Raw genomic sequence first — 21,863 nt, forward strand, 5'->3', positions numbered from 1 at the left:
CCTAGAGCAGATAGTAACATAGCGAGAAGAGTCCCTAATAAGTGTGTGATGCTGGCAGCAAATGATGAGTTACCCAGAGTAATATAGATATAGAATCCAGAGCAGATAGTAACATAGCGAGAACAGTCCCTAATAAATGTTTGATGCTAACAGCAAATGATGAGTTACCCAGTGGAGATAGTAACATAGCGAGAACAGTCCCTAATAAATGTGTGATGCTGGCAGTAAATGATGAGTTACCCAGAGCAGATAGTAACATAGCGAGAACAGTCCCTAATAAATGTGTGATGCTGGCAGCAAATGAGTTACCCAGTACAGATAGTAACATAGCGAGAACAGTCCCTAATAAATGTGTGATGCTCACAGCAAATGATGAGTTACCCAGAGCAGATAGTAACATAGTGAGAACAGTCCCTAATAAATGTGTGATGCACGCTGCAAATGATGAGTTACCCAGAGCAGATAGTAACATAGTGAGAACAGTCCCTAATAAATGTGTGATGCACGCTGCAAATGATGAGTTACCAAGAGTAATATAGATATAGAATCCAGAGCAGATAATAACATAGCGAGAACAGTCCCTAATAAGTGTGTGATGCTAGCAGCAAACAATTGGTACTCGGCAGCAGATGCAAATGATGGAAATCACATAAGTCTGATGCGATGATTACATCAGTAACAGGAAAGTGACTAACCCAAGCATCAACCGAACCCGTTTCCGAGTTTGAGTCAGCACTCAGACACAGGGATGTAGGTAATCCGGCTTTGTGAGAGGAGGTCACCCGACTTGGAGTAACACATGAGTATCATCAGTAAGGAGGAGTCTAGGAGGATCCTCAGAGGAGGGACTTTGCTAAGGGGGCGGAGTCTCTGTACAGTCTCTAGTATCATTACTGTCTACACTGCCTCACATACATATACACCTCCCGCGCAGGGCGGGGCAGCCACTGATTGTACATATGTGGGCGGTCACGTGGCTGCTCACATTGTGTATTGGGTAATTTATCCAGGTGATGATGAGGGTGGTATTAACCCTGACGTCTCCTTCCTTCCAGACTCGCCGTGGCCCCTGACTTCCCGCGTTCTTTTCCACCCCTCATTTGAGGCGCACTACGCTGCTGTCGCCATTCAACAACACCTGGAGACTCCGGAGATGCAGCTGAGGAGGGAGGAAGGTAAAATGGCCGGACATCCTCGCACCCGCAGAGCTGACACTCACCCCCTCCGTATTCTGCCAAAATGTGTTAAAGGGCCGGAACAGCCATGTGTAAATAACATGTAATTAGAGGCTGTGTAACCTCCGCGTCCTCCTCTCCACAGGATTCACTGCAAACCCCGGAGAATATTTCTACACAGATCCCCTACTGTCACCCGGACACAGAGTGTATAACTGCCTGTCACCTGGAAGCCACAGTGTAAGTGTCACCCTGCAGGGGGCGGGGTCACAGCTCCCTTCTCTCTGTATCACCCTGCAGGGGGCGGGGTCATAGCTCCCTTCTCTCCCTATCACCCTGCAGGGGGCGGGGTCACAGCTCCCTTCTCTCCGTATCACCCTGAAGGGGGCGGGGTCACAGCTCCCTTCTCTCTGTATCACCCTGAAGGGGGCGGGGTCACAGCTCCCTTCTCTATCACCCTGCAGGGGGCGGGGTCACAGCTCCCTTCTGTATCACCCTGCAAGGGGCGGGGTCACAGCTCCCTTCTCTTCTGTATCACCCTGCAGGGGGTGGGATCATAGCTCCCTTCTCTCTGTATCACCCTGCAGGGGGCGGGGTCACAGCTCCCTTCTTTCTGTAGCACCCTGCAGGGGGCGGGGTTACAGCTTCCGTCTCCCTGTATCACCCTGCAGGGGGCGTGGCCGGCTGTGTACTGACTGTTTCCTTGTTGCAGGTGTTCGGCTGTTTCCGTCTCCAGACTCCGCCACCCATCATGGCTTCCTGTGTGTTTCCCTCTGCTGATGAGGACGCTCTCTGCGATGGAGAAGATCTTGGGGAGCCTATAAATATTGGGGACGTTTTGTCCGGACCCCTGTTGCACTCTGAAGACGTCCCGCAGTGTGTCCCCTCCCCAGTATTGGGGTCTGATGTAATGGCTCCTCGGGTCCCTTCCCCCACCCCATACTCCACATTGGAGCTGCAGGCAGCGTGCGCCCTCTTGTGGCTGTCGGCCCCGCCCCCCGCGCACATTACATCATAAGCCACGCCCACCTCACTTATTTATGTGTTGTTTCTGCCCGTGGTATTAGAGCGTCAGCTCCGGGACAGCCGCACACAAGGTGGCGTGGGTGACATTGTAGGCAGTCAGCTCACAGCGCCCCCTGTAGGCGGCAGCAGAGAATCTTCCCCCAAAAAGTTTTATTTTCTTGGAAACATTTAGTTATACTGCGGGGTCGGTGCGGGCCGGCGGCCATGCTTGTGATCTTCACTCGGGGCGGCGCACAGAGGACGCGGGATGCGTTTAGACACTTTATTATTAGCTTATACATTGCAGTTTTCCTGTGAGTCGGGCGGTGGCCATTTTGTTTTTTTGAGCCCTTTAAGAAGGGTGGCGCTTAGGCGTTGCCATGGCTATGCTCTACAACCAAACACAGGACAACAAGCTTAGGGCGAGCGAGCATTCTCATTGGCTCAGATTCTTGGAATGTTCCATTTCCACACAATATAACGGGGAGGGAGACCGGCTGATGCGAGTGGCCTGGGGAGAGCCGGTGCAATGTTAGCGGTGCCCCGCCCCCTGTTATTATAAATGGCGCAGCTTTACTCCCTGATATACAGATATATATCTCGCGGCCTCTGTAATAAATCTCCGGCTTATAATACTCTACATAGAATCTCTATATATTACATAATTTCTAGAAACTTCTAGTCATAGATTTCATTATTTCCCAAAACAGACAGAAGACACCGACGCTTCTACCGCGGGTTCACCCCCCCCCCCCCTCCCCCAACACACGCGCTACCGGCGGCCATTTTGTAGATGAAGGCGCCATTGAGTCAAGTCACTTGTGAGGCGTGTGGAGCCTCGTACCTCGCGGTAACGTCGTTAGTACCTGGTAAAGCACCGGGCAGCTTCCAGTCACAAAATGGCCGCCACCCTGTGCGTTGTTTCCCCCCCGCGGTGGCAGAAGTACCATAAACACAATGAGGTTTTGTCAGATTTTGGCATTTGGTAAAAACACTGTAAATCTGGGCTCAGGTCCACGTCGGACCCCCAGCGCAGGGAACACGGGAGCAGCCATTTTGTGGTCTCAAGAAATATCGTACCTACAGAGTCTTTTGGCCCCAATACGCCATTTTGTCATTGCCGACAGCGTAAGGCAGCCATTTTGGCAGTGGAGCATTAGCCGTGTCATCCTTCCCCCTTAAGAACACAAAATGGCTTCCCCCCACCGTGTGAAATGTCCTGGTTTGGTCACGTCGGGGGTTAATGTTCTCATGAACGTCTTTGACCTTGATGGTGACGGTGTCTCGTCGCCGTCCCGGTTGCTATGGCGACTGTTCTGCAGTTTATGGTGAAGGCACATTAATATGAGATTTCCGTCCAGTCCTGATAGTTTTGCGTCAGATGCGAGAAGTCGACAAAGTGCAATTAGTAACGGACATTGTGCAGCCTCGGCGGAGGGTCCCGGTGGCGGTCCCGGCGGTGGCTTCTCCTTGCCCGCCAGTCAACATTCTGTGGAAAAAAACAAATAAAAAAAAAAAAAGAATTTAAAATAATTGTATCTGTGAAAGTTACAAAGGGTTTTGGGTGGAGTCCAAAAGACCCCGTATTTCGGTGGAGCACCCCCTTTAATAGTCTCTTATCGCACCGACTTCTTTACGGGAAACAAGACTCGCCATCAAGGTAATCAGAGTGGCGTGTAGGGTGGCCCCTCGGGCGGGGTGTGAGGCAGCCTCGAGAGGGGTGGTGGGGCAGCCCTGCAGAGGGGTTGGGGTGGTGTAGGGTGTGCCTGGGGGCAGGGTGTGAGGCAGCCTCGATGGTGGTGGTGGTGGGGGGTATTGCAGCCCTGCAGAGGGGATGGGGTGGTGTAGGGCGGCCCCTTGGGCGGGGTGTGAGGCAGCCTTGAGGAGGGTGGGGGGGGGGTGTAGGGTAGCCCTGCAGAGGGGTTGGGTTGGTGAAGGGCGGCCCCTTGGGTGGGGTGTGGTGGTGTGAGGCAGCCTCGAGGAGGGTGTAGGGCAGCCCTGTAGAGGGGTTGGGGTGGTGTAGGGTGGGCCTGCGGGTGGGGCAGCCTCGAGGAGGGTGGGGGGGGTGTAGGGCAGCTCTGTAGAGGGGTTGGGGTGGTGTGAGGCAGCTTCGAGGGGTGTGATGGGGGAATGGTGTAGGAAAGCCCTGCAGAGGGGTGGGGGGGCTGGCCAGTGGTGTAGGGGGCGGCCCCACAGGTGGGCAGGGTGTCGAGCGGCATTGTGACTCCACTCTCTAAACCCCTCCTACTCCTCTTGTACTTGTCGCTCCCAGACCCTTCGCCCACAGCCATCGATACTTGGGGTAGTGATTGGCCAGAAACAATTTTTCTCAAAATTGCCCTCGTAGCTTTCGGCGGAGTGACCCTTTTACGCAGTGATGTAATAAGAGCGGGGGGAAAACTGTCGGGGATGTAAATGTCACGGGGAACACATAAGGGTCACTGACTGTAGGAGGCCATTGTGGTCCTGCAGCTGCCACGGCCTCCCCTCCCCCGGCAGATCCCGGCCCACCTGCCGCAGACATAAATATCCCCGACATACAGCAGTTCCTGTGTGAGGACGACATGAGGGAGCTACGCAACATGGCCGCCAATCTATACCGAGAAAGAGCCGCAGCGCCAAGATCACGCAAACAAACCGCGCGAGAAAAAATACACAGGAACGCTCAAAACATAATCTCTACACGGAAAAGAGCCCAGAACCTGTGAAATGTGAATGTAGCAGAGCCGAGACACGAGTGACCTGCAGCCCCATGTAACAGTCCCATGTAACATACTGTTATATGACCACATGCTACATCTGACGTCACAGCAAACTACACACGGGAGGGGGGGGGGGGGGTTATAGGCAGTAATTTCAGGGAGCAATGAAAGATAATGACACAGAGAGCGCAGTCATGGAGTCTGATGACTGATGAGGGTAGGGGGTGCAAGGTCACAACGAAAGCACAGAAATGGGGTCATCACAACCCTCCAGATAATACCCGTGATCGTTCCCTGCCCCCGACACCCGAGCGAGCAAAACCGACATCACTAAAACGTCCAGATAAAAAGGGACTGCAAATCCTCAATTCTCCACAACGTGCGACACTACACCCCGTATATACTATTCCTGCCCCGTACATACGATTCCTGCCCCGTATATACCATTCCTGCCCCGTATATACAGCTCTACACTACACCTCCATCCTGCCCCGTATATACTATACCTGTACTGTATATACAGCTCTACACTACTCCTATACTGTACACACAGCTCTACACCTCCATCCTGTTTACCGTGTAGTGTTTACACGCTGTAGTACCCGGGCGTTGCCCGGGATAGTAACGGTCTCTGGGCCCGTCACGGTCTCTGGGCCCGTCTCGGTCTCTGGGCCCGTCTCGGTCTCTGGGCCCGTCTCGGTCTCTGGGCCCGTCTCGGTCTCTGGGCCCGTCTCGGTCTCTGGGCCCGTCTCGGTCTCTGGGCCCGTCTCGGTCTCTGGGCCCGTCTCGGTCTCTGGGCCCGTCTCGGTCTCTGGGCCCGTCTCGGTCTCTGGGCCCGACATCATATTACCTCACATATAAGCTGCTTATACTAACAATGTCGTCAAAACATAGTCCACGACGTTCCCTGGGTCACATGAGGCGTCGGGACGGGACGGGAACACAGCTTTATATATTAGATTCCTGTATTGTACTCCGCATCACCCCACTCCATCATCAATACCTGTTTCGTCTCTACTGCCTCTTCTCAGTTCTCCAGACATCTGGAAGTCTATGCTCGCATAAGTATTGACACATGGACTTGGCATCACGTTTCCAGTCTTCAAGGGGGGCAGTATGCTGGTCCCAACTAGAGCAGCAGAGGGGGCAGTAGTGCCAACATCTTTGGCCAGATCTAGGTCTATGTAATTAAGTCCAGACTCCTCCACGGGGGGACGACTACCATTGAGCGAATTAAGAGAAGCCCCATCAGAACAATGCCTAATCCTAGCAGGAGGCTCAGTCCGTGTGGGTTTCATCCATTCTCCACCCTTGTAGAGGTTACACCCCGACACTGCGGTGAGAAGCCCCCTCAGGGCAGTGTCCTCAGAGCAGGATCGTGTCACCACCATTTTCTCCACATGGTCAGTTGTGGACTCCCCTGTTACCTTGACATTGGCATTAAAGACCTCTGCAGGGTCAATGGGTCGGAAGGTCTTCTCACTGGTGGTGTCTGGCCAGTAATTCTTCTCTGTGGAGTTCTTTTCTACAGTTGGCAGCAACCATGCATTTTTCTCCACTGCAGCCTTCAATGACTTCCCTTCTATGCTTTCTGAGGTGGCCGCCTTTTCTGGTCTGGCCACTGTTTCGAGAAAAGAGACTATAGTCTCTGGCTCAAAAGCCATTCGTGTGTAGTCTCCATTTGGCACACGGTTGAGGCTACGTGTGTCCATAGCAATGCCCTCCGCCTGATTTGAGTCACTCATCCAGAACACCTTCTCTGGTTTAGCCCTGTAATGAATGCTTACGTACTCACCGGGACTAGGCGGTCTACGGTAATTTCCAGGCAGTGTGCTGGCTCGCCCTGTGTCTACTGACATGCTGAGCGGTCTCCTGATTCTGCCACCAGTCACATCCTCCAGGCTGTCAGAGGAGGACGAGTGACGAGACGGGGACATAGTGTCCACCTTGTAGGAGCGAGGCAGTGATCGATAAGAGGCCGGGATCCTAGTGGGACGGTGGTTGGAGGAAAGCAAATTTTCCTGTGGTGGTGGTGGTGGCGTGTTAGAGGCAGAGCGGCTCAATGGCCACATGTTCATGTAATCTGATGCCTGACTGTCAGCGCTGCCTACTGAGAGGTCACCGGATTGGGGCCAGCTCATCCTCTCTGGAGAACAGCTCCCGAGGGGTGACATCATAACATAGCCGGCCATTTCTATAGGTGCTTGGGGCGAGATGCTGTTAGGAGTCATGGGCATGTAATCTTGGGAGGATCTGCTGCCGGGTACCATGGGCATGTAGCCTGCTTCTTGGCGTGGTTCACATTTCCCCATCATGGCATAGTTGTCATCATTTTCTAACTTAGCAATTCGTCCTCCATGGTCCTCAGATGGTGGTGATACAAGGTCTAACGTTTGGGGTCTTCTCTGTAGTTGTCCCATGGAGATGTAATTGGTTTCAGTCTCTGGAGATGGCGGCAGAAATGTTGGTGCGTCAAATCCCGGGCTGGAGCCATACTCATCTGATGAAACCGAACCATAGTCTGCAGAGGGGTGACCGGCCTCACTTCCAAGACGCTTCTCTTCTTCCTCCTCTGGTGAGTGTGGACTCTGATCTCGAGGTTTTGAAGCTGGGGAGCTATCGATTGTGACCTCCATCCTAGATCTTCGGGATAGACCAACCTGACTTGGGGGAGGAGGGTTGGGTAAGTGACGTCGGGAAGGAACAGTGATGGGGGTGGAGGACAGAGACTGACTCTTGGTCCGAGGTCGAAACTCTTCGCTTAGAGACTTCATGGCTTCTAGGATCGTCTCATGCATGTTCTGGGCAACAACAGAGTCATCCACCTGCAGAGTAACCAAGGGGAAAGCAGACGCCATCAATAAGTATTCAACCCTGTCCACTAATTTGGGGGATGGGCAGATCATGAAAATTTCTATCATTATCTAAGAAGCCCCATACCTAGCCCTCCCATAGACCATAATTGGAGCAAAAGATCTCACCTGCATCCACAGCTCTCCTGGGCCGGTGACTGCCGATCTTCCCACCTCCACAAAGAAGTAGTTGTCAGAGTGGCCGCAACGGCGGACGTTCATGAGCTGGAGGGTGACAGACGGGGTGTCACATCTGAGACGCAGGAGGCTCAGGGTGCGCTCTGTCAAACACAAGCGGTAGACTCCAGAGAGGTTACGTGTCTGGCCTAGGCCCCGAGGACGTAAGCTCACCTGCCAGACCTCACGGAAAGGTGGACCTGGCCAGGAGGCACCATCTTCAGAGGGGGTGGAGAGGGCACGAGCTGTAGAGAGAGACCAAAGAGCATGAACAGAACACTCAATATTACAAAATACAGGGTGTCTGATGGTACCACACAACACTGTGCACCACCAGCCATTCTATAATACACAATACACAATACAGGGTGTCTGATGGTACCACACAACACTGTGCACCACCGGCCATTCTATAATACACAATACAGGTTGTCTGATGGTACCACACAACACTGTGCACCACCGGCCATTCTATAATACACAATACAGGGTATCTGATGGTACCACACAACACTGTGCACCACCGGCCATTCTATAATACACAATACAGGGTGTCTGATGGTACCACACAACACTGTGCACCACCGGCCATTCTATAATACACAATACAGGGTGTCTGATGGTACCACACAACACTGTGCACCACCGGCCATTCTATAATACACAATACAGGGTATCTGATGGTACCACACAACCCCGTGCACCACCGGCCATTCTATAATACACAATACAGGGTGTCTGATGGTACCACACAACACTGTGCACCACCGGCCATTCTATAATACACAATACAGGGTGTCTGATGGTACCACACAACACTGTGCACCACCGGCCATTCTATAATACACAATATAGGGTGTCTGATGGTACCACACAACCCCGTGCACCACCGGCCATTCTATAATACACAATACAGGGTGTCTGATGGTACCACACAACACTGTGCACCACCGGCCATTCTATAATACACAATATAGGGTGTCTGATGGTACCACACAACCCCGTGCACCACCGGCCATTCTATAATACACAATACAGGGTGTCTGATGGTACCACACAACACTGTGCACCACCGGCCATTCTATAATACACAATATAGGGTGTCTGATGGTACCACACAACCCCGTGCACCACCGGCCATTCTATAATACACAATACAGGGTGTCTGATGGTACCACACAACCCCGTGCACCACCGGCCATTCTATAATACACAATACAGGGTGTCTGATGGTACCACACAACACTGTGCACCACCGGCCATTCTATAATACACAATACAGGGTGTCTGATGGTACCACACAACACTGTGCACCACCGGCCATTCTATAATACACAATACAGGGTGTCTGATGGTACCACACAACACTGTGCACCACCGGCCATTCTATAATACACAATATAGGGTGTCTGATGGTACCACACAACCCCGTGCACCACCGGCCATTCTATAATACACAATACAGGGTGTCTGATGGTACCACACAACACTGTGCACCACCGGCCATTCTATAATACACAATATAGGGTGTCTGATGGTACCACACAACCCCGTGCACCACCGGCCATTCTATAATACACAATACAGGGTGTCTGATGGTACCACACAACACTGTGCACCACCGGCCATTCTATAATACACAATATAGGGTGTCTGATGGTACCACACAACCCCGTGCACCACCGGCCATTCTATAATACACAATACAGGGTGTCTGATGGTACCACACAACCCCGTGCACCACCGGCCATTCTATAATACACAATACAGGGTGTCTGATGGTACCACACCACACTGTGCACCACCGGCCATTCTAGACATGACAGAACAGTCTCCATTACACTCAGCCTCATTTATAGAACTGTTTAAAAGAAAATCTTTGTTGCCCCCAGCAGCCAATCAGAGCTCACGTTTTAGGTTTAATCATGCTCTAATAAAACGTAAGCTGTGTTTTAATTGGTTGCTTAGGGCCGAGCTGACAGTTTTCCTGTAGACGGCTTCAGACGTCCCCAATGTGACAGATGACAGTGATTCACTCTGCAGATCTCTCCACCGTGGTCTCTGGATCTGCAGCACATCGCTCTGCCCCGTCCACCTCCTCCAGCAACAAATCAAAGCGCGGCAGGAAGTGAGCGGTTAAGGGAGTGACGCTCCGCAATAAAAACAAGCATTCTGACGCCAGGATCACCATGGATACGCATCTTTGGTAGATGCAGCTCTGGTTACCATAACAACCAGGAGCCAGGAATTGGGCCTAATGATTGTCAGCTTCTCAGGACAGCAGAGGTGGCGTGTGTAGTAATGGAGCCATAAAATGAGACCGTGCGGCCGGCCCAACCCGCAGGCCCAGGAGACACCGCTGCAAGTATATTGTACGTCTGTGCGACAACCTGGCACGTGACAGGGCATAGCCTAGTACACCATGACCTGTATATACACAGTCCATACACAACTACACCATGACCTGTATATACACAGTCCAGACACCACTACACCATGCCCTGTATATACACAGTCCAGACACCACTACACCATGACCTGTATATACACAGTCCAGACACCACTACACCATGACCTGTATATACACAGTCCAGACACCACTACACCATGACCTGTATACACACAGTCCAGACACCACTACACCATGACCTGTATACACACAGTCCAGACACCACTACACCATGACCTGTATACACACAGTCCATACACCACGACCTGTATATACACAGTCCAGACACCACTACACCATGACCTGTATATACACAGTCCAGACACCACTACACCATGACCTGTATATACACAGTCCAGACACCACTACACCGTGACCTGTATATACACAGTCCATACACCACTACACCGTGACCTGTATATACACAGTCCAGACACCACTACACCGTGACCTGTATATACACAGTCCAGACACCACTACACCGTGACCTGTATATACACAGTCCATACACCACTACACCATGACCTGTATATACACAGTCCATACACCACTATACCATGACCTGTATATACACAGTCCATACACCACTATACCATGACCTGTATATACACAGTCCAGACACCGCTACACCATGACCTGCATATACACAGTCCAGACACCACTACACCATGACCTGCATATACACAGTCCAGACACCGCTACACCATCACCTGTATATACACAGTCCAGACACCACTACACCATGACCTGAATATACACAGTCCAGACACCACTACACCATGACCTGTATATACACAGTCCAGACACCACTACACCATCACCTGCATATACACAGTCCAGACACCACTACACCATCACCTGCATATACACAGTCCAGACACCACTACACCGTAACCTGTATATACACAGTCCAGACACCACTACACCGTAACCTGTATGTACACAGTCCAGACACCACTACACCGTAACCTGTATATACACAGTCCAGACACCACTACACCGTAACCTGTATATACACAGTCCAGACACCACTACACCATGACCTGTATATACACAGTCCAGACACCACTACACCATGACCTGTATATACACAGTCCAGACACTATTACACCATGACCTTTATATACACAGTCCAGACACCGCTACACCATGACCTGTATATACACAGTCCAGACACCACTACACCATGACCTGCATATACACAGTCCAGACACCGCTACACCATCACCTGTATATACACAGTCCAGACACCACTACACCATGACCTGAATATACACAGTCCAGACACCACTACACCATGACCTGTATATACACAGTCCAGACACCACTACACCATGACCTGTATATACACAGTCCAGACACCACTACACCATGACCTGTATATACACAGTCCAGACACCACTACACCATGACCTTTATATACACAGTCCAGACACCACTACACCGTGACCTTTATATACACAGTCCAGACACTATTACACCATGACCTGTATATACACAGTCCAGACACCACTACACCATGACCTGTATATACACAGTGCAGACACCACTACACCATGACCTGTATATACACAGTCCAGACACCACTACACCATGACCTGTATATACACAGTCCAGACACCACTACACCATGACCTGTATATACACAGTCCAGACACTATTACACCATGACCTTTATATACACAGTCCAGACACCACTACACCGTGACCTTTATATACACAGTCCAGACACTATTACACCATGACCTGTATATACACAGTCCAGACACCACTACACCATGACCTGTATATACACAGTGCAGACACCACTACACCATGACCTGTATATACACAGTGCAGACACCACTACACCATGACCTGTATATACACAGTCCAGACACTATTACACCATGACCTTTATATACACAGTCCAGACACCACTACACCATGACCTTTATATACACAGTCCAGACACCACTACACCATGCCCTGTATATACACAGTCCAGACACCACTACACCATGACCTGTATATACACAGTCCAGACACCACTACACCGTGACCTGTATATACACAGTCCAGACACCACTACACCATGCCCTGTATATACACAGTCCAGACACCACTACACCATGACCTGTATATACACAGTGCAGACACCACTACACCATGACCTGTATATACACAGTCCAGACACTATTACACCATGACCTTTATATACACAGTCCAGACACCACTACACCATGACCTGTATATACACAGTCCAGACACTATTACACCATGACCTTTATATACACAGTCCAGACACCACTACACCATGACCTGTATATACACAGTCCAGACACTATTACACCATGACCTGTGTATTCACAGTCCAGACACCACTACACCGTGACCTGTATATACACAGTCCAGACACCACTACACCATGACCTGTATATACACAGTCCAGACACCACTACACCGTGACCTGTATATACACAGTCCAGACACCACTACACCATGACCTGTATATACACAGTCCATACACCACTATACCATGACCTGTATATACACAGTCCATACACCACTATACCATGACCTGTATATACACAGTCCAGACACCGCTACACCATGACCTGCATATACACAGTCCAGACACCACTACACCATGACCTGCATATACACAGTCCAGACACCGCTACACCATCACCTGTATATACACAGTCCAGACACCACTACACCATGACCTGAATATACACAGTCCAGACACCGCTACACCATCACCTGTATATACACAGTCCAGACACCGCTACACCATCACCTGTATATACACAGTCCAGACACCGCTACACCATCACCTGTATATACACAGTCCAGACACCGCTACACCATCACCTGTATATACACAGTCCAGACACCACTACACCGTGACCTGAATATACACAGTCCAGACACCACTACACCATGACCTGTATATACACACAGTCCAGATACTATTACACCATGACCTGTATATAGTATTGTGCATGTGTCTTTCATGTGTGGCGTGCTGCATACACATGTAGATCTCCCCCCTGCTCATGCAGTGCTCGGTGGCGGTACCTTGGGCTTGTAGTTCTTGTATGGCTTGGTACCAGGCCTCCTGCTCCTCTTCTCCATCGGCGGACACGCACAGCCCTCCGTCCCGCGTATACAGCACCAGGAGGTGTCTCCTTTTGGCATCCGCTCTCTTGTTCACAGCAAATGCCTCCTCCAAGATGATTGTCCCCCGTGGCTCCCCGGAGCCGTCCCCCAGCCGAAACTTCTTCTCATTCTCATAGTATTCCATACGGGCCGGGCCCCGAGACCCCGGGCCGCGCAGAACGAAAAACCTCCTGTGCATAGACTTCTGCTTGCGCAGGTAGCCGCACTTCTTCACGTCGTCCATTGTTGCTTTTTGGTATTTTTTTTTTTATATATATATATTTAAATTTCCTCAAAAAAAAAAATCCTTAAAATTCTGCTGTAAAGTCCTATAAAGCACCGATTTCTTTTAATTCTCCAGTTTCTGTAAACAAATTTTAAAAGTTTGTCAGGAAAAAAAAAATAAATTTGAAAATGTTGTAATTATTCAAGCCTTAGAAGAAAAAAAACAAAAAAAAAAAAAAAAAAGTCTTCCAGAAAATCTGCACAATTGTCCTGTTAGTTTTGGCTCCGGCCTGAAAACTGTACGATCCTTTGCAAAAAAAAAGAAAAAAAAAAAAATATTCCTAATATTCCAATGCCGCCTTCTGCACCGCCCGGCGTCTCGCTCTCCTGAATACAAGCAGTATGCAAAAAAAAAAAAATAAAAAAAATCCCTGGGTTTTTGGAAAAAAAAAAAAAATATCTTCCCACTTAAACTGTATTTTCTATCATGTGCCAAAAAGAAAACACAAAAGTGGCAGCAGCAGCGAGCGGAGGCCTCGGGGCGCAGATTAGAGCGGACATTGTGCAACGCCGCAGCTCGCCGGCAATGAATGAATCCACATCCGCAAGAGGGGTTTTTTCCCTTTAAGTCGTTTTCCAAGAAAAAGTCATTTATCGACTGTTCAGGAACAAGACCCCGCTGTGTCCCGGCTTCCCAGAGAAAAAAAAAAAAAAAAATAGAATTTCAAGCAAATTTTAAAAAAAAAATAATAATTCAAAAATCTGAAGTTTATTTAGTGCATTAAAGCCAAAGAAGAAACGTGAATTCCTTCTACTAAACGTGCAAATAAAGCGGAATCAGAAGGTGTCTGCATGGGTTAATGATTGACTGCAGCCGGGAGCAGAAGGCACTGGCGAAGCACGGGGACAGGAGCGACACCAGAAAAAAAAAACACAACATTCAGAAATCTTTGGAAATACCGAAGTGATTGGCACAGTGATTGGCAGCGCAGAGATCGGGGGCGGAGGGAGCAAAAAAAAAAAACCCTGAAAAATAGGTTACCGGCACTTTAAAAAAAAAAAAAAAATTGCAGATTCAGCATAAAACATTCTTTGAGAATAAGGCGATGTTTAAATGCAACTGCGCAGAGCTGCTGCCATCTGTCCGGGCTGCGGAGCGGCCGCCCTCTGCCCCACACCCGGCCTCCAGAGCAGAAATCCAAAAACCTGGGGGAAAAAGAAATAAAATTACAACTCTGCCCGAAAATACAGAAAAGAAGCAAAAACACAAGAGCAGAAATCAGTCATCTGCCGGGAGGTGGCGGGTCACCGAGGAAAGGGTTAAAAAGAGCAGAAATGTCACAAAAACAACAACTGAGCAAAGTGCTGGTGACAGGCGACGGCTGCGCCAACTGCTGGCCCAACTGCCAGGCCCCAGCCACACATACCGCTGCTACATGCACAGCACGTGTCCTGCAGGAGGGCGCCCACCCCGGCAGCAGCACTCACCCCTCCAGCGCCAGGGCACTCACCCCTCCAGCAGCACTCACCCCTCCAGCAGCACTCACCCCTCCAGCGCCAGGGCGCCCACCCCGGCAGCAGCACTCACCCCTCCAGCGCCAGGGCACTCACCCCTCCAGCAGCACTCACCCCTCCAGCGCCAGGGCAGGGCACTCACCCCTCCAGCAGCACTCACCTCTCCAGCACCAGGGCAGGGCACTCACCCCTCCAGCGGCACTCACCCCTCCAGCACCAGGGCAGGGCACTCACCCCTCCAGCGGCACTCACCCCTCCAGCACCAGGGCAGGGCACTCACCCCAGCGGCACTCACCCCTCCAGCGCCAGGGCACTCACCCCTCCAGCGCCAGGGCAGGGCACTCACCCCAGCGGCACTCACCCCTCCAGCGGCACTCACCCCTCCAGCGCCAGGGCAGGGCACTCACCCCTCCAGCGGCACTCACCCCTCCAGCGCCAGGGCAGGGCACTCACCCCAGCGGCACTCACCCCTCCAGCGCCAGGGCATGGCACTCACCCCTCCATCGGCACTCACCCCTCCAGCGCCAGGGCAGGGCACTCACCCCAGCGGCACTCACCCCTCCAGCGGCACTCACCCCTCCAGCACCAGGGCAGGGCACCCACCCCTCCAGCAACACTCACCCCTCCAGCGCCAGGGCACTCACCCCTCCAGCGCCAGGGCAGGGCACTCACCCCAGCAGCACTCACCCCTCCAGCGGCACCCACCCCTCCAGCAACACTCACCCCTCCAGCGCCAGGGCACTCACCCCTCCAGCGCCAGGGCATGGCACTCACCCCTCCAGCGGCACTCACCCCTCCAGCGCCAGGGCAGGGCACTCACCCCAGCGGCACTCACCCCTCCAGCGGCACTCACCCCTCCAGCACCAGGGCAGGGCACCCACCCCTCCAGCAACACTCACCCCTCCAGCGCCAGGGCACTCACCCCTCCAGCGCCAGGGCAGGGCACTCACCCCAGCAGCACTCACCCCTCCAGCGGCACCCACCCCTCCAGCAACACTTACCCCTCCAGCGCCAGGGCACTCACCCCTCCAGCGCCAGGGCAGGGCACTCACCCCTCCAGCGCCAGGGCAGGGCACTCACCCCTCCAGCGCCACTCACCCCTCCAGCGCCAGGGCAGGGCACTCACCCCTCCAGCGCCACTCACCCCTCCAGCGCCAGGGCAGGGCACTCACCCCTCCAGCGCCAGGGCAGGGCACTCACCCCTCCAGCGCCAGGGCAGGGCACTCACCCCTCCAGCGCCAGGGCAGGGCACTCACCCCTCCAGCGCCAGGGCAGGGCACTCACCCCTCCAGCGCCAGGGCAGGGCACTCACCCCTCCAGCGCCAGGGCAGGGCACTCACCCCTCCAGCGCCAGGGCAGGGCACTCACCCCTCCAGCGCCAGGGCAGGGCACTCACCCCTCCAGCGCCAGGGCAGGGCACTCACCCCTCCAGCGCCAGGGCAGGGCACCCACCCCTCCAGCAGCGCAGGGCACCCACCCCTCCAGCAGCGCAGGGCACCCACCCCTCCAGCAGCGCAGGGCACCCACCCCTCCAGCAGCGCAGGGCACCCACCCCTCCAGCAGGGCAGGGCACTCACCCCTCCAGCAGCGCAGGGCACCCACCCCTCCAGCAGCGCAGGGCACCCACCCCTCCAGCAGCGCAGGGCACCCACCCCTCCAGCAGGGCAGGGCACTCACCCCTCCAGCAGCGCAGGGCACTCACCCCTCCAGCAGGGCAGGGCACTCACCCCTCCAGCAGCGCAGGGCACCCACCCCTCCAGCAGCGCAGGGCACCCACCCCTCCAGCAGTGCAGGGCACTCACCCCTCCAGCAGGGCAGGGCACCCACCCCTCCAGCAGGGCAGGGCACCCACCCCTCCAGCAGGGCAGGGCACCCACCCCTCCAGCAGGGCAGGGCACTCACCCCTCCAGCAGGGCAGGGCACCCACCCCTCCAGCAGTGCAGGGCACCCACCCCTCCAGCAGGGCAGGGCACCCACCCCTCCAGCAGTGCAGGGCACTCACCCCTCCAGCAGCGCAGGGCACCCACCCCTCCAGCAGCGCAGGGCACCCACCCCTCCAGCAGTGCAGGGCACTCACCCCTCCAGCAGGGCAGGGCACCCACCCCTCCAGCAGGGCAGGGCACCCACCCCTCCAGCAGGGCAGGGCACCCACCCCTCCAGCAGGGCAGGGCACTCACCCCTCCAGCAGGGCAGGGCACCCACCCCTCCAGCAGTGCAGGGCACTCACCCCTCCAGCAGGGCAGGGCACCCACCCCTCCAGCAGTGCAGGGCACTCACCCCTCCAGCAGGGCAGGGCACCCACCCCTCCAGCAGGGCAGGGCACCCACCCCTCCAGCAGGGCAGGGCACTCACCCCTCCAGCAGGGCAGGGCACCCACCCCTCCAGCAGTGCAGGGCACTCACCCCTCCAGCAGGGCAGGGCACCCACCCCTCCAGCAGGGCAGGGGTGGCATTGCTGTGCACGGTCTGGCTTTTGCAATGTGCTTGTCCTTTGGCCTGGATCAGCAGAGCTGTCAGTGCTGCCCATATGCCCGGGCACAGAGGGGGGGCACATACCTGGCTGCAGCAGGGCAGCTGCTCCTTCCATGCAGTGATGTGGGGGGCTCAGGCTCCGGGCAGTGGGGGGGCGGCTGCAGGCTGCATGTCCGGGGCAGCAGCAGCGGGCGGCCGGGGGCAGCACACAGCGGCCCGACTAAACTTGTGCTCTGCAGTCCCCGCCCATGGTCAGACGGCGGCGACACGGCAGCGCGGGGTCCTAGAGGCGGCGGCTCACACTGCTGTGCGCGTGTATATATATATATGTGTGTGTGTGTGTAGATACTGTGCATGTGTGCGTCTTTATATATATATGTGTGTAGATACTGTGCATGTGTGCGTCTTTATATATATATGTGTGTAGATACTGTGCATGTGTGCGTCTTTATATATATATGTGTGTAGATACTGTGCATGTGTGCGTCTTTATATATATATGTGTGTAGATACTGTGCATGTGTGCGTCTTTATATATATATGTGTGTAGATACTGTGCATGTGTGCGTCTTTATATATATGTGTGTGTAGATACTGTGCATGTGTGCGTCTTTATATATATATGTGTGTAGATACTGTGCATGTGTGCGTCTTTATATATATATATGTGTGTAGATACTGTGCATGTGTGCGTCTTTATATATATATGTGTGTAGATACTGTGCATGTGTGCGTCTTTATATATATGTGTGTGTAGATACTGTGCATGTGTGCGTCTTTATATATATATGTGTGTAGATACTGTGCATGTGTGCGTCTTTATATATATATATATGTGTGTAGATACTGTGCATGTGTGCGTCTTTATATATATATGTGTGTGTAGATACTGTGCATGTGTGCGTCTTTATATATATATGTGTGTAGATACTGTGCATGTGTGCGTCTTTATATATATATATGTGTGTAGATACTGTGCATGTGTGCGTCTTTATATATATATGTGTGTGTAGATACTGTGCATGTGTGCGTCTTTATATATATATGTGTGTGTAGATACTGTGCATGTGTGCGTCTTTATATATATATGTGTGTAGATACTGTGCATGTGTGCGTCTTTATATATATATGTGTGTAGATACTGTGCATGTGTGCATCTTTATATATATATATGTGTGTGTAGATACTGTGCATGTGTGCGTCTTTATATATATATGTGTGTAGATACTGTGCATGTGTGCGTCTTTATATATATGTGTGTAGATACTGTGCATGTGTGCGTCTTTATATATATATGTGTGTAGATACTGTGCATGTGTGCGTCTTTATATATATGTGTGTGTAGATACTGTGCATGTGTGCGTCTTTATATATATATGTGTGTAGATACTGTGCATGTGTGCGTCTTTATATATATATATATGTGTGTAGATACTGTGCATGTGTGCGTCTTTATATATATATGTGTGTAGATACTGTGCATGTGTGCGTCTTTATATATATATGTGTGTAGATACTGTGCATGTGTGCGTCTTTATATATATATATGTGTGTGTAGATACTGTGCATGTGTGCGTCTTTATATATATATGTGTGTAGATACTGTGCATGTGTGCGTCTTTATATATATGTGTGTGTAGATACTGTGCATGTGTGCGTCTTTATATATATATGTGTGTAGATACTGTGCATGTGTGCGTCTTTATATATATATATATGTGTGTAGATACTGTGCATGTGTGCGTCTTTATATATATATGTGTGTAGATACTGTGCATGTGTGCGTCTTTATATATATATGTGTGTAGATACTGTGCATGTGTGCGTCTTTATATATATATGTGTGTAGATACTGTGCATGTGTGCGTCTTTATATATATATGTGTGTAGATACTGTGCATGTGTGCGTCTTTATATATATATGTGTAGATACTGTGCATGTGTGCGTCTTTATATATATATGTGTGTAGATACTGTGCATGTGTGCGTCTTTATATATATATATGTGTGTAGATACTGTGCATGTGTGCGTCTTTATATATATATGTGTGTAGATACTGTGCATGTGTGCGTCTTTATATATATATGTGTGTGTGTAGATACTGTGCATGTGTGCGTCTTTATATATATGTGTGTGTAGATACTGTGCATGTGTGCGTCTTTATATATATGTGTGTAGATACTGTGCATGTGTGCGTCTTTATATATATATGTGTGTAGATACTGTGCATGTGTGCGTCTTTATATATATGTGTGTGTAGATACTGTGCATGTGTGCGTCTTTATATATATATGTGTGTAGATACTGTGCATGTGTGCGTCTTTATATATATATATATGTGTGTAGATACTGTGCATGTGTGCGTCTTTATATATATATGTGTGTAGATACTGTGCATGTGTGCGTCTTTATATATATATATGTGTGTGTAGATACTGTGCATGTGTGCGTCTTTATATATATGTGTGTGTAGATACTGTGCATGTGTGCGTCTTTATATATATATGTGTGTAGATACTGTGCATGTGTGCGTCTTTATATATATATATGTGTGTAGATACTGTGCATGTGTGCGTCTTTATATATATATGTGTGTAGATACTGTGCATGTGTGCGTCTTTATATATATATATGTGTGTAGATACTGTGCATGTGTGCGTCTTTATATATATATGTGTGTAGATACTGTGCATGTGTGCATCTTTATATATATATATGTGTGTGTAGATACTGTGCATGTGTGCGTCTTTATATATATATGTGTGTAGATACTGTGCATGTGTGCGTCTTTATATATATGTGTGTAGATACTGTGCATGTGTGCGTCTTTATATATATATGTGTGTAGATACTGTGCATGTGTGCGTCTTTATATATATATGTGTGTAGATACTGTGCATGTGTGCGTCTTTATATATATATGTGTGTAGATACTGTGCATGTGTGCGTCTTTATATATATATGTGTGTAGATACTGTGCATGTGTGCGTCTTTATATATATATGTGTGTAGATACTGTGCATGTGTGCGTCTTTATATATATATGTGTGTAGATACTGTGCATGTGTGCGTCTTTATATATATATGTGTGTAGATACTGTGCATGTGTGCGTCTTTATATATATATGTGTGTAGATACTGTGCATGTGTGCGTCTTTATATATATGTGTGTAGATACTGTGCATGTGTGCGTCTTTATATATATATGTGTGTAGATACTGTGCATGTGTGCGTCTTTATATATATATGTGTGTAGATACTGTGCATGTGTGCGTCTTTATATATATATGTGTGTAGATACTGTGCATGTGTGCGTCTTTATATATATATGTGTGTAGATACTGTGCATGTGTGCGTCTTTATATATATATATATGTGTGTAGATACTGTGCATGTGTGCGTCTTTATATATATATGTGTGTAGATACTGTGCATGTGTGCGTCTTTATATATATATGTGTGTAGATACTGTGCATGTGTGCGTCTTTATATATATATGTGTGTAGATACTGTGCATGTGTGCGTCTTTATATATATATGTGTGTGAGCATTTACACAGTATATATGTATATGTATGCATGTATTTGTATATGTGTAGGTATCTAAATATAAATATATATATATATGTGATTGTGTATGATGCTCCATAAAGGGGCTGTACACCTCTCAGTATTCGGGGTGTATGCCTCTCAGCATTCGGGGTGTATGTCTCTCAGTATAAGGGATGTATGTCTCTCAGTATTCGGGGTGTATGTCTCTCAGTATTCGGGGTGTACGTCTTTCAGTATTCGGGGTGTATGCCTCTCAGTATTCGGGGTGTACGTCTCTCAGTATTCGGGGTGTATGTTTCTCAGTATTCGGGGTGTATGCCTCTCAGTATTCGGGGTGTACACCTCTCAGTATTCGGGCTGTCTGTCTCTCAGTATTCGGGGTGTACGTCTCTCAGTATTCGGGGTGTATGCCTCTCAGCATTCGGGGTGTATGTCTCTCAGTATAAGGGATGTATGTCTCTCAGTATTCGGGGTGTATGTCTCTCAGTATTCGGGGTGTATGTCTTTCAGTATTCGGGGTGTATGCCTCTCAGTATTCGGGGTGTATGTCTCTCAGTATTCGGGGTGTATGTCTCTCAGTATAAGGGATGTATGTC

General features: G+C 50.5%; 2 protein-coding genes across 2 annotated transcripts in view; one reads left to right on the top strand and one right to left on the bottom strand.

Moving 5' to 3' along the window:
- The window catches only part of SAP25 (Sin3A associated protein 25), a 22,262-nt gene extending 19,321 nt beyond the window's left edge, over positions 1-2,941 (top strand). The window contains exons 4-6 of the mRNA XM_075346745.1: positions 1,056-1,175; positions 1,321-1,415; positions 1,888-2,941. Of these exons, the coding sequence (XP_075202860.1) occupies positions 1,056-1,175; positions 1,321-1,415; positions 1,888-2,193 (521 nt within the window). The 3' untranslated portion in view covers positions 2,194-2,941. The remainder of the gene's footprint in view (positions 1-1,055; positions 1,176-1,320; positions 1,416-1,887) is intronic.
- LOC142304412 (insulin receptor substrate 1-like) lies at positions 2,430-17,952 on the bottom strand. Its single transcript, XM_075346744.1, has 5 exons — positions 17,800-17,952; positions 13,424-14,935; positions 7,864-8,156; positions 5,886-7,707; positions 2,430-3,669 (listed from the first exon to the last, which is right to left on the bottom strand). The coding sequence occupies exons 2-5, from the start codon at positions 13,746-13,748 to the stop codon at positions 3,662-3,664; spliced, it is 2,448 nt and encodes an 815-aa protein (XP_075202859.1). The 5' UTR covers positions 13,749-14,935; positions 17,800-17,952; the 3' UTR covers positions 2,430-3,661.
- Positions 17,953-21,863: the final 3,911 nt, after the last annotated feature.

The sequence above is a fragment of the Anomaloglossus baeobatrachus genome, chromosome 4, assembly GCF_048569485.1.
Source record: "Anomaloglossus baeobatrachus isolate aAnoBae1 chromosome 4, aAnoBae1.hap1, whole genome shotgun sequence".
Classification (NCBI taxonomy): Eukaryota; Metazoa; Chordata; class Amphibia; order Anura; family Aromobatidae; genus Anomaloglossus; species Anomaloglossus baeobatrachus.